This window comes from Planococcus citri, chromosome 4 (genome assembly GCF_950023065.1).
Source record: "Planococcus citri chromosome 4, ihPlaCitr1.1, whole genome shotgun sequence".
Taxonomy (NCBI): Eukaryota; Metazoa; Arthropoda; class Insecta; order Hemiptera; family Pseudococcidae; genus Planococcus; species Planococcus citri.
Window position 1 is genome coordinate 218500 of NC_088680.1, and position 14114 is coordinate 232613.

The following is a 14114-nucleotide window of genomic DNA, read 5'->3' on the forward strand; positions in this document are numbered from 1 at the left end:
TGTAGTTTTGTGCGAAAATCAGCGATAAGACGCTCGTTGCCAGTGTGTGGGTGTGTGAGAAAAATACGCGCACTCGAGATTAGCCCGAGTCATGTGGCCGCGGCCGCTGCCGTGCGAGTTTTTTGCCCGAGTCGCAAACTTTGTTTGGTTGGCGGCCGGAGGCGGAAAACTTGGCCGCGAAGCGAATTCTCGCATTCGGCGTTTTTACGTCGAGTCGTGAAAATTACGTATGAATAATGGTTGGTAAAGGCCGAGAGAGTCGCCTAGCTGTCCGAACCGCAAAGCCGCGTGCCGTATTACGTCCGGCTAATTTACTATTCGCATTCGCATTCGCACGGTTGCGCCGCACCGCGCAGCGTCCACGTTCGGTAGTGTGTTTTTTGTCGCGTAGGCGGACCGCCGCGCCGGTTGGCTCGTTGTTGGTGTAAGTGTAAATGTACATTGTACACTGTACAGTACGTATCCTGCAGCTTAGCTGGCATAGCTGTAGCTCTAGCTACCTATCGTATCGTATCGTATCGTATGTCTATGTAGTTAACAAATTTTGCACCACCACCACCACCACCACCATCATCACCATCATCACCACCATCGTCGTCGTCGTGAGTTTGTTTACTACGAGTATACTGTGAAAAAAGTACCTGCGGCCGAGGGCCAGCGGCCAAACAATGGTCGGTGTCGGTGTCGGTGGTAAACGATGCTTCTGTTGCGGAATCTTTTTCATTAGTTACAAATCGTATCGTATACATTACGTAGCGTTTTCGCTGAAATGCTGTTAGTTATTACCTAAAATCTACCCCTTTCGTTTACCACTCGTCTCCGCCGCCGCCGCCGCCGTCGCTGCGCCACTCCTATTTTCCAAGCAGGAGGAGACGACGACGACGACGACGATGATGATGAAGAAGACAACAACGATAACGGCAACGGCAACGGCCACGACGACGAAGACGACGACGACGACGACTGCGGCTACGGCTACGACCGCACGCCGTTTGTCCTGCACACTTACGAGTAGCCGTTAATCATCGCTTTGTCCGAAACACACTCGCTACGAAAACCGACTAGTTATTTCAGTAAATTATGATTAACAAGTCTTAGTCGCAGTCGCAGTCGTCGTGGTCGTGGTCGTCTTTTCTCTTTCCTTATCCCTCGCCGCCGCCTCGTGCAACCCTTCGTTTTGAGTTGAAATTTCGTCATTCAGAAAAAATGCTACGCCCCTGCTGTGGGGCCGGCGAGATACAGCCGTAGGTCCTCGAAAAGGGCACACTTTCGAAATCGAAAAAACTGCGACTGTTTCGTCGCAGGTAAAGGTATGCGCCATGCGGTAGTTGATACGTGATATATATTTTACATTACTCATGATAAGAAAGTACACACTTTCGCCCCTTCTATGCGGGGCGAAAAGCCCTCTTTTCATCCCGGCACTTTCGACCCGCGTCAACTAAACACGTACAGAAGTTTTCCACCCGCGTTAACCAAACACCAGCCGAAACCTATCGAAAAGATAACGAACGCGAGTAGGCTTACATGAGTAACACATTGTTATGAGATTATTGAGATTTTTCTGGGTTTTGCGTTAATCAAGCATTGAATTATTTTGTTGTTTGTGAAGTCAAAAGTGTGTTGTTATGGTCAGTTCTTTCGTCATGTGCATGTGCTGTGTTTGTTCGAATTTTGTTTGAATAACGATTTATCTATCTTATACATATTTCATTACCCATGTAATTAAAATTAATAACTTGCACAATATTATACTCTGTATTCTGCAGAGACTCAAGACTCAACTGAATACCATGGTCCCCACATAGCAGCGACGAATGCGTATACTTTCTTATAATTCGTAATGTAAAATATCTTACATTATAAGGTGTGAGAGTGAACTTTTTAACGACGAGTAAATTTTGCTACCTCACTCGCTTCGCTCGTTCGGTAGCAGTTACTTCCCTCACCTTCGGTTCGTTCAGTAAACTCGTCCACTTCGCTCGCCTTCGGCTCGCTCAGTGAACAATACTCGTCGTTAAAACGTCCACTTTCGCCCCTTATGGTGTAATATACTATTAGAATTTGCACCTACTCGTATCGCATCGCTTACTCGTAAAATTATGATTTCACTTTTTCAACTTTATAAAATAGCGAAAATAGATTATAAAAATTTTCTCGACACCGCCGTATTTCTTGGGCCTGTCCAAAGAGGAGGCGAGGCGAGTATTTCAAGGTCATTTTTCGTTAGCGAAAATGCGTTGCCCCTACTGTGTGTGTGTGTGTGTGTGTGTGTGTGTGTGCTGGCGCAGCTGTGTACGAGCCGTATGAGTAACGAGTGCGGTAGTGCGGTACCTCGTACGAGTATGATATGCGAATGCGAAAATGCGAATGCAGTACTCGAACGACGATTTAATTTGTTTTGATTTGATTTGATTTGATGTGTATTGTTTTGTTTGTTATTGCAGATTTGCGAAATGATGAGCGTAGCGCCGATGGATCAGCATTTGTTCACCAACGAAGGCCGTAGTTTGACCGATAATACCGCCACCCTAACCGAATTATCCATTTACCCGGAAACCGTGCTCAACTTGAAGGTAAGCGCGATCGCAATCGCCTTTTCCATTTTTCTGATTTTTCATTTTACGAGTCGAATACGTCTACGTAGCAACGTAGCCTACGCTACGACGCGACGATGGCGGTTGAAAATCCTTCTGGCGCGAAAACGAGTTTTTGTTTTTCCGCTTCCGCTGGATAATCGTAGCGTGTACGTACTACAGGGTGTCTACTGGCAAGGAAATCAAGGAAAACAAGGAAATAGCAGGGATTTCACTCGAGGTAGCAAGGAAGCAGGGAAATAGCAGGGATTTTGACAATTTCTGTGTAATAGCAAGGATTTTTCAAAAAAGTTCCTCTTGAATTTTCAATTTCATTAAACATGTATTTTCCATTTTATAATAGTCGTCATACTTATCAATTTTTAAAAAAAATCCCCTCGCTTCGCTTTCAAATCAAAAGTTATAAAATTTCAGGGTTGTGAGGGTGCAAAAAGCTAAAAATTGTACTGTATTATGAAGCACAAAATAACGAAAAGAGGTGGAAAATTTCTTTCAAAAACTTCAAAAACCACTCAAATTTATCGTTGAAATTTCTTATTAAGATGATTCTACTGTCCTAAATTGTTGATACCATCGCATCGTCCTCGTCGGGCAAAAAATATTTTCTTCTTGTCTTAGATTCAATTTTCAAAAATCAAAAGCTGAATAAATCACAAAAAAACGAAAATATGTACGAATTTCTGTTCGTTCCACCTTTTTTCAGTTTACTGAACGCCACTTGCTATTATTATTACATTTATATTTCATGATTTTTTTTCCATGTCGAATTGTTGTGAAGCTCTTCTTTAGTTGTATTTGTGTTATTAGTACACTTTTCATTCTTAATCATGCCAATTTTTTTCTTCGTGATGTTTCATCAGAATGAAATTGATTGAAAAAAAATTCAAAAAATTTCCTACAAAACGAGTACACACAATGGGGGGGGGGTGTCTTTTTAAACTCAAATTCTGAGCAAGGAAAATGGCATGGAAAAACAAGGAAATAGCAAGGAATTTGATTTTTTAAATGCAGTAGACACCCTGTACTACGTGTGTCGTGTTAGCCTATCAGATGAAAAGCCAACTATGTGCAGTACTACTTTCATGTATAATCAAAGGTGGGTACGAAACGAATGTACGTAGTATTCGTACTCTGTACCTCTAATACCTCTACCTACACTACCTACAGTCCGTTGATTTTAGCGTATAAATCAATGCTACGGTCCTACATGCTGTATTGTGTATCGTATCGTATCGTCTATGGCATAGAATGAAATTCGAAATTCGGCTTTTTAGTAGAAACGACGCGAGACAAAGACGAAATACGTATTATTAGACGAATAAATAATATCGGAAGGTACCGAATAAACGAGTACGTACGAGTACGAGTAAACAAACGGACAGGCCAGAAATACGAGTCGAGTACGATTACGATAATATAATAAATGCCCGTCTGGCGGTAGATGATGAGCAAGGGTAAAAACTTGGCTGGTGGTAATTGAGCGGATGGCGATGGTGATGGTGACGGGGATGGGGGGTTGGATGCGGTGGCGGTGGCCGCCGCCGCTAGTCCATCGAGATGGTTGCACCCTGCGCGTGCAGTTGAGCCGCGAGCCGGTGACATACTATTATTAGTACGAGTACGAGTACGAGTAGTTGTGTTGTGGTTATACTCGTACTCCTCCTCCTCCTCCTCGTACGCTATCGCCTAACGCCAAACGCCTATCGCTATGTTACTTACGAGTACACTTACAATTAGGGGTTGAAATGGAAATGATGAATGTTAACAGCTTTTACGCGCTCGCGCTCCGCCGCCTATACACCTATCTAGTATATAGTTAGTTACTCTAAGAAAATTTCAACGAGACAAACAACAAAAACCAAATATGAAAAAAAAAATAATAGGGAAAAAAAGGGAAAAAGGAGAAGAGAGAAAAAGAAATATAGTTACTTGATAAGTGCGAGTGCTTAATAATAAGGATGAAGATAATTTGATAGAAGAATGCTCGCGTCCAAAGTATCGTTTACCGCACCGCTTATTTACAGAAACGATGATAATGAACAGCGTTTAGTTAACGTAATTTAATTAAAGGCGTCCACAATTTGGTTTGTTGTTTGTTTGTTTGTCTGTCTGTCTGTCTGTTTATTCGTTTATTTGTATTTTTTTGTCGTTGTTTTTTTACCTTTTTTTTTTTTAATGCAGCTACTATTTAGTCGATTGTAGCGCGAGTGCGTAGCGTAGCGTGTCCGCCATTTCTAGTAAGCTGCACGCGCGCCTGTCTGTACATATCGTATACTCGTATACTCGTATACTCGTACACCTGAAATCTCTCGTACGCGGACGACTACGTAGAATGTCTTACTCGTATGTATGTATCTACTTGTTATACATTTACATACTGTACAATTAGAGGAGAAGGTTGCCATCTGCACCGTATGAATGATAAGCTTCACAGTTCACATCACACTGTCGTCTCCTGCCCCTCTGCTCCCTCCCCTCCCCCCCCCCCCAACCACCGGAGCTTGGCCGGGCCAAAATTGTGTTTTTGTAGATTGTACTCGTAGTTTTGAAAGGTAAACAATAAACATGCGAGTACTCGCGTATGGCTGCTTTTTGTTCGGAGCCGTGTATGGAGGCCGGGCCGCCGCCGGCTCGCGGCTCAGGCCAGTGAACGGCTGGAAAGCTCAACATTTTTTGCGCAGTCTTTCGCAACTCCAAGTCAATTCGCTCGCCAATTTTCACTTGTTTTCTCCAAAATGTAGAATGATTTTTTTCACTCCACCGCGAATAATGGACGTATAGTCGTAACGTAATACACGCACGTTGGTTGGTTGGTTGGTTGGTTGCTGTTGCTGTTGCTAGTGCGGCGACGACGACGACGACGACGACGTATTTTACGTGAGCGTAGCGTATTAAGATTACGTGTACCGCTACCGCTACCGATGGCATGTACGTAAACGTATACGTCGACGTAAAACGTAGAAACGTAAACGTAGACATAGACGTAGACGACGCACGACCGGACGTCGTACCGGAAAAACTCGATAAATCAGCGTTGCGAAATTCAATACCTCGATACAGACGACTCTCCGTCGTCGATGTCCTCCTGCGCCCTGCTCTTGCCAGCAGCAGCAGCGGCGGCGGCGGCGGCGTGACTAACGATAAATTTTATCGAAAGCCGAAGAGTCGACGATAATTTTACGGCGCGATGAGACGCAGCTTATTAGTATTCGCCATTCGGTTGTTTAGGCTTTGCGGTGCCGTGCCATGTGTCGTCGTCGTCGTCGTCGTCGTCGTCGCAAGATGTATGTACTTATTATGTACCATCGTACGTAATGCATGGTACACACTACACAGTACACACTTACGCGTAGTACATACTACATACATACTCTTCATTATTATGTACATAGATGTACTGCATAGTGCATAGTGCATACTGCATAAGAAAGTGCATACGTATGGACGTATAATGACTATTGACTACATGCTACGAGTACTTGCTAGGTCAAGTTTTTGGTTACTCGTAAAAACATACTCGTGGATTGACAACGTAAAAACGTAAAAGCCAAACGCCAAATGCCGAACGGCGAAATAGATGCATACTGCATACGCAATACACATTACCCATTACCCATAACCCATACCCGCATAATTGGCGGAATGTTGTCTTCTTACAAGGGTCGCCCGGAAGAAGGGACTGGTCTCGGCGTTTGTTAGCAACACTGCGTACGGTCAAAACCTTAAAACATTTAGAATTTTCCAAGGTCAAAACAACTACTCTACGTTATACGAGTAATTTGGACTTTTATCTATCGAATGACCTATTCGAAATTGAATTTCGATGAAAACTCCGCCCGCTGTGGGCTGTGCCACTTTGAAAAAAACTACATCGTACTACGCTCGACCCCTCCACTCTAGGTTTTGGGGACATTTTTTACTAGCGTGTTTTTCGGGACTCGGGAGTTTCTATTCTAACGACGAGTGTTGTAGATGCAAATTGACCTAGAAAGCTGAAATAAGGGATATACTCTATTTTTGACATGCCGAATCGATTGAGAATGGTTTCAAATTGATTTGAGCAGCAGATTTTTGAAACTTGCAGTTTCCACAAAATGTCATTCAACGACAACGCAACGTCGGCGCAAGAGTTGGCGAAAGCGAAAACTTTGGTTGAATGGCAAGAGCGTACGGATGACAATTGTTTCAAAGCCGCAATGGCGATGGAGGTACATGACTACGCGTATACGTACATGTGTACTAAATTACGTGTAAGTACTATAACGTAAAAGCGAAGAAAGGGAGCATTGTCCTACTCCTACAGTACCTACGAGTGTGTAGATTGTAGAGATGTACCTACTACCTACTACCTACTACCATGTACTCGCACTGTAATTCAGTAACTGCAATGGTGTAATGTGTAATGTACACCACGTGTACGTGTAGGCAATAGGCGTACGAGTATGTATACTCGACACTCGCAAGCGCTACCTACGTAAACGTACGAGTACAGAGTACACTTTACACTTACGTACGTAGCTGCGTAAAACGACGCGACGGCCGGCGACGCTGAAATGTCAACCCAAATGTGTTGTTCGGTAGGAAAGAAATACGAGTACCAACACCCCCGCCCCCGCCCCCGATCGGTATTTTCGATATTACTCGTAATTCAAATTGCGAATTGTATCGCGATGCGAAAAACTCGCGCGAGATTTTTTCACATCAAACCTAAAATAGGTACATACATATTACTCGATTACTCGTACTCGTACAGTAATGTAACGTAGTAACGTAAGTTACGTTACCTTACGTTACGTTACATACGGTGCACAGCCGCCGCCGCCGCCGCCGCCGCCGCCGCTACTGCCGCTGCTGCTGGCTTAGGCAATGACGATGACGTGTCGTGTGAAACAAATAAACAAACAAACGAGCTGTTGGCATCTTTGGCTGTGGGAAAATTTTTTATCCATCCGTAGGGCGTAGTACTCCACTACTCCACTACTCCTAGACTCGTACGCCTATTGCGTATGTCACCGCTCCCGCTCGAGCGTTTCCTCTGCGAGCTACAAATGCTACGCTACGCGACGCGACGCGACGCGATACGATACGATACGATCATATGTGCAATGTGTACAGTGTACACTGTACGTGTACAGTATTGAGTATACTCGTACATACAGTATACACTATACACCTAACGGGGCTAACACTCGCAGATACAGACGACAATCGGGCATTTTCTTGTGAAAACAGCTCGGCCCCGGCAGGGGGTGGGGGGGGGTGTGGGTGCAAGATGAGAGGTAAACACGAAATACCCCTACGGCGCGGCGCGGCGCGGCGGTCTACTTACTTGAATTTTTCTATTTTCTCGCGGTTAAAGGTAAAGGGTAATACGTAGAATGAAGGACGAAAATGAATAAGAATAAGCTACTTTATACGTAATTACGTATGTAGGGCTAGTGCATCGAGAAAATTGTCGTGTCCAATTTTGCAATCAACGTCTGACATCTGGCATTTGGCATAATGTTATGTAGCCTATGTATTACGAGTACTTGAAAATGTGTTTTGATTCGAGTAAACCTTTTGAAATTCCTCGATCGGGTATATTTTTTGCACTCGGGCGATTTGTGCATTTCATACGAGTACGTACTATGTATACTTACTTTTCACGTTTACTTTACTTGAAAATTTTTACGGGAAAAGAAACTTTGGTGATTTTTGATGTACGAAATTGATTTTTTCGCATTTAATACCAGACGAGTGTCTGCTGGCAAGAAAATAGCGAGAAAGCGAGAAAGCGAGAAAAAGGCGAAAAATTGACATGGGGCGAGAAAGCAAGAAAATAGTGTAGAAATTCCTTCGAAAAGCGAGAAAATGTCCAAAAAATTCGCATCAAAAATTTCTGAAAAATTGAAGTTATCCCACCAATTTTGAAAAATCTTGAGATTAGAAAAATCGAATCCTTTCATTAAAATTGATATCGTTCCACTTTTCTAATTACAAATTTTCGAAAGCTTTTGCCCTCGTTTCGCTCGGGCTATTCAAAAAGCTACTTTTAAGAATTTTAAGAATTCCAAAATTAATTGGGAAATTCCAGAAATATTCGTACTACCTAAGTGTTCACCTACATAGCGAGCAATCAAAACAGAACAAATTATTTTGTTTCGGTTGCTCGGTTGCTCCAATCACCGAACGACTTTTCAAGTTGCTCAGTTGCCTCGCTGTGTAGGTGAACACTAAACCATTTTTTTGAAAAGTGCGAATTTTTCATTTTTTCTGAGCAGAACCACTAACTTTTTAAAATTTTTGATACAGGAAAAAAAAAGTTGATAAAAATTACTAAGTATTTCAGTATAGTAACCGGATCCCATTCAAAAATAATATAGTGATTTTTACTCGGCCAAAAAAATACATTTTACCTAGAATTACGTAAAATTTATTACTCTTTATAGTAAAATTTACTAATCTCGTAGTAAAAATCACAATATTTTTGAATGGGATCCGGTTACTGTATGAATATGAAATAGTAAAAATTATCCGTAATTTTTTTTCCGTGTACTATTGCGCTCAATGTGCTCCGGTGAAAATATAAAATAAAACATACAAAATGGTTGTTTTTTTGTTTTTTGGACCTATTTCTTCAAAAAAACTTGGCTCGAGCAGTAATTCACCTTCGTTGTTTCGAAAAAATAATCATTCGTCATTACGAAGGATTTTCGAAAAATTACCTAAAATATCGATTTTTCATTTCTAAAAATCTGGTTTCACCCTCCCCTAATAACGTGACTTCTATCCGTGAATTTTTGAGAAAAAAATTTGGAGAGGGGAACGGTAGCGAAGATCATTGATGCCTAGCAAGAAAACAGCGCAAAGAAGGCGAGAAAAAGGTAAGAAAAAAGCGAGAAATTTGCTTTTTTGGTTTCAGTAGACACTCTGAATTGTACATTTTTGGATTTACCTAATTAAATAAAAACTTTTCAGAAATTTCAATATTATTGGGTTGAGGGGAGGGGAGGGGAGGGGAGGGGAGGGGAAGGGGAACCAGTAAGTTTATCCTCATTGTACTTGCGGGTGAAAAAGTTGAACGCGTAATTTTTGCTGTTTGTTTTTTTTTTGTTCGAGAACACATTTTTTTTCCCGATGCTAATTTTCTGACCACGAGATTGTTTTCTGACTCGTTTGCATTTTGAATCGGGTATCGAGTGGGAGTACGAGTACGAGTACGAGTACGGTAATTAATTTTCAAAGAACAACTTGGCACCTACGGCTATAGCTGAATTTCAGCTTTCTCAGCTAGCGTCTTGTACTCGTAGATATTGCTTTTGCGAATCCGAACTCGAGTCGAAAGTTTAGGGCAAATGGTTGAAAGCCGAATATAGGTTTCGATACGTAGTACGTAGTACGTACGAGTATTACGCCTATTACGACAAAATCACAGATACAGGTTCGTCAACGCCGCGCTCGCGCTGGTCAGTGGTCGGTGTGGCATGTGGCATATGGCATGTGGTGGTAAATGCCTTTGCCAAAGTTGGACACTGACACTGCCACTGCCACTGCCACTGCTACGAGTACATACGAGTAGTACAAGTATACGTAAATGCGAATTGAGAATTGCTGGTCTCTTATTATTTGTGTAATACGAGTAGGTACACTTACTGCTTACTGTACTTAGTATGTACATGTACTACGTAGATGTACTTAGCTACTTACATACGCGTATTACGTACTCGAGGGTGAATTTAGGTACCTGTTTACGTAGATGTTGATCGAACTGTAACCGTAATACATACGAGTATTACCTAGTTGTATGTCTATGTACTCGTACTTAATACTTATAGGTAAATTGTAAACTACGAGTACGAGTAAATACTATAAACGTGTGTTTTCGTTTTACAGGTGGACGAGCCGTGCGAGGGTGTGATAGCGGACGAATTCGTAATCAATCGCGAACCAGAAGCCGGATTTAAAGGTGAGTCGATGTTTTTAACCTTTGGCTTTTACGTTTACCCTATCGCGTTGTGGTTGTTGGATAAGGATAATGAGTGGTTTTCGCCTTCGCCTTCGCCTTCGCCTTCGCCTCTCGCAACCATGATAGTACATATACGAGTAGGTACAACGTACCTGTGCCTACTCATCTAAAATACGTCATGCAAATACAGTACCTAATACCTAGCTACCGTACCTGCCTACCTGCAGTGCATTTTATTTATGTTGGCACTTGCAAGTGGCACATCTCACATCTGCGTACCTCTAACTGAGCTGCGCTGCGCTGCGTATAGGTGACTAGGAGGCGCCGAGTATACCCGTTGACAGGCAGACGCTATTACAGCTACTGTTGTATGCGATTTTGGCGTATTGTGTCGCGAAGAGGGGTGGGGGGGGGGAGGGAGAGGGTGAGAGAAGTCGTGAAACACGTGTATTGATAATTGGTGTAGGTGTAGGTGTAGGTGTGGGTATATGGGTATTATTGGATATTGTCGAGCAATGTGAAAGACGGTGGCGTCGTGACTCGCGATCGTGATCGCGGATACGTTTCATTTTTATAGGTGTATCTTAACGTTACGTTACGTTACGTTATGTATTTTTTATGAAAAGAAAAAAAACACCGTAACTCGAATGCGGTGGCTTCAAGGGGCGGCGCGGAGGCGGATAGAGGTACAAACACAGTTGATTGAGAGTGAGTAGTGAGTAGTGAGTACCGAGTACAAGACCGCGAGTATGCTTGCGATCGCGAATTAGCGACATAGCGAGCTGCATGCCAAGAGGCACGCGGGCCTCGATGACGAGATTATTTTTTTGCTTCTGCAGGGCGAAAACATCGACCTAATCGTTACGTTAGTCTCGTCTCGTCTCGTCTCGTCTCGTCACGTATTCGCAAGTACCTACTCGTACTTCGTAGACCGCCATTCGCGAATCAAATTTATGATCTCGTGTAAACGATAAAATTTTTGTTCTTCTTAAACGAATCGCGACTCTTACCTATGTAGCTAGCTAGGCTACGAATACGAATACGAATACGAGTACGAGTACATTTTATTGTAATGCCGAGAAATTCTCTACTCGTACTGTCGCGTCGAGTGACGAAAAATTACAAACTTGCCTAGTTGCCAGAAAAACTAGTGTGTTGCTGTTGGCGGTAGCTTTTTCGATAGCAAATTTGCTGTATCGTACGCGTATATATATATCATGTACTTTTCAATTTTCTTTCGCCTCCTCTTTCCTTTGTTTGTTTAAAAACTACATAAACGAACGATGGCGGGTTTTAAATTTGAAAATTTCGGAAATTGGGCGCAAAATACCGCCTACTACGACTAATTAGGCGTAACTCGCTTACGCTTACGCTTTCCTCGATTTTCACGGCCAAAATGGAAAAGCGAACCGAACCGATCCGGTCCGACGCGACGACAACAACCAATGATTTTGGACGAAAACTGAATCCCAAACTGCTGAAACTTGTACGTACCATTTGTACATACGACGATCATGCCTTGAGAAAAACCTCCAACCGAAGGTTGGTACGTCTCGCGTCTCTCTCTAGGTACCTAAAAGTTCTTCTGTAACAATATTTTATCGTCGAATTTCGTCTGTAGAATTACCAACCTACCTACCAAAAAAAGATGAAATTTTTTCTGAACGCAACATAAGCTTTGAACACGCTGTAAAAATCATGAAAACAACAACAACTTATGACAATTCCATAAAATTTATTTATTGCACCATCGCGGCGCGCCATGTGCAATTTTTCGGCGTGAAAACGAAAAAAATCCATCAAGTAGGTACTAGGTAGCATAAGTAATACCTATGCTGAAAGTGAATCTAACCCTAGAAATGTACCTAGACCTACATGACAGGGAGTACTTATACCACCTAGGCACCTACCCTACCCGGAGTAATATCGAGCACAGCTGGCGAGATGCCCAATTGCCCATGTTCGATATTACTGCATTGGACACTCGTGTGTCTGTCTCTGTCTCTGTATACCTACAGGGTAAGTAGGTAAGGTACTAGGTATACGGGTTGAGAGTGGGTATCTTTCTAACGCTCTCGCGCTGAGGCTGAGGCTGAGTAGTCAGGCAGACGCACACGCACACGCACAAGCACTAAGCTTTGAACTGATGATTGCGAATGTAAGTAAATGGTGTCTGTCGGCGGCGGCCGCTCAATCTCAACGCGACCGCGACCGCGACGCTTTTTTAACCCGTAGATAGGTACTCGTAGCATAAGCAATTAGGCAGTAGTCGAGTGCGGTATTCTGGTACTGTCCCCTGTAACATAATAATAACGTGTACGTGTATGTAACTACGATATGTTTATGTATCGTATGTACGAGTTGTACAGGCAGGGCAGAAATATCGGCCAAACGATAACGAAAACAGAAAACGCCGCCGCCCGCACAATTTGGTACGTGAAACATATAAGGTTGGTTATAAGAGCCGTTCGCTACATATACGTACGTCTACGTACGTGGCCTGAAATTTGCAACTCGCAACTTGTAATTTTTGATAACAAGTCGCTTGGTTATTGGCTGAAATTGCCAGTTGCAAGTTGCAGCGTGCAGCCTATTGTAAGTACAACGGCTGTAACATAAAATTTCCATCGTTCGCTTGATACGCGTTTAGTGTTACCAAATTGCGTTTTCCGTTTTACCTTTACCGTTTACGTACGAAACGAAACTGCGCTTGCGTTTTCGTTTTCGTTATCGTTATCGTTATCGTTATCGTCAGGCAAGTCACAGGTACGAGTAGTTAGTCGTAGTTACTAGTTAGTAGTTGTAGTTACGTACGAGTATCTTACCCGATATCTTTGCCTTGCTTGTGAGTAGACCTAAACCTACCTAAACCTATACCATAAGTACTTCGCATATACCGCGTATTTTTGCATTTGCTTTCAATACCTAACCTACCTAACACGAATATTATAACTTCTATTCATTTACACGTTTGTTTTTTTTCTTTTTTTTTTCTTTTTTCTTCTACGTAGGTACCGGTCTAGTTGGCAGTTGAACTGTAGAGAAGATGAGAGATGAGAGATGAGAGATGTTTAGTTTCGATGTCGAATTTCGATAGTTGTTTTAACTTAATTACCTACGGCTATAAAAATACGGTTAACGAGGTTTTTTCTTGTTGTTTTTTTTCTTCTTTTTTTTTTCATTCATTCCGTTTGTTTGTTTTTTAAAAACGTAACTTTTGCCGAAAATTTACGTACATAACTGTGTATTATTTTATTTTAAAAGTCGGATATTACTTCTTTTTTTTACTGTTCCGTTTCTTTTATGTTTGTGCGCGTGTGTGTTGTATATGTATGTACATACATAAATCAATCTACAAAAATCTGGCGTTTTGCGTTTTGTATTCGTACAAGTAGTATTTGAAAAGACTGTTGTGACAGGGGGCAGGGGGCAGCGGGGCAGGGCAGGGGTGGGGTGGGAGTAAGGGTATTCCGATTCGGTCCTCTTTCTTGCCTTTCTTTTCGAGTCACACCGTCGTCGTCGTCGTCTTCGTCGTCGTGACAGTCCCTTCTGCCGGTTAGATGCACCGA

At 42.5% G+C, this 14114-nt stretch overlaps 1 protein-coding gene across 2 annotated transcripts in view; it reads left to right on the forward strand.

Moving 5' to 3' along the window:
• LOC135845434 (ubiquitin carboxyl-terminal hydrolase 48-like) overlaps positions 1-13912 on the forward strand; it is a 54232-nt gene extending 40320 nt beyond the window's left edge. For both annotated transcript variants that reach the window (XM_065363978.1, XM_065363979.1), the window contains exons 18-20: positions 2448-2576; positions 10473-10545; positions 13557-13912. In XM_065363978.1, the coding sequence (XP_065220050.1) occupies positions 2448-2576; positions 10473-10545; positions 13557-13579 (225 nt within the window). In that variant the 3' untranslated portion in view covers positions 13580-13912. The remainder of the gene's footprint in view (positions 1-2447; positions 2577-10472; positions 10546-13556) is intronic.
• Positions 13913-14114: the final 202 nt, after the last annotated feature.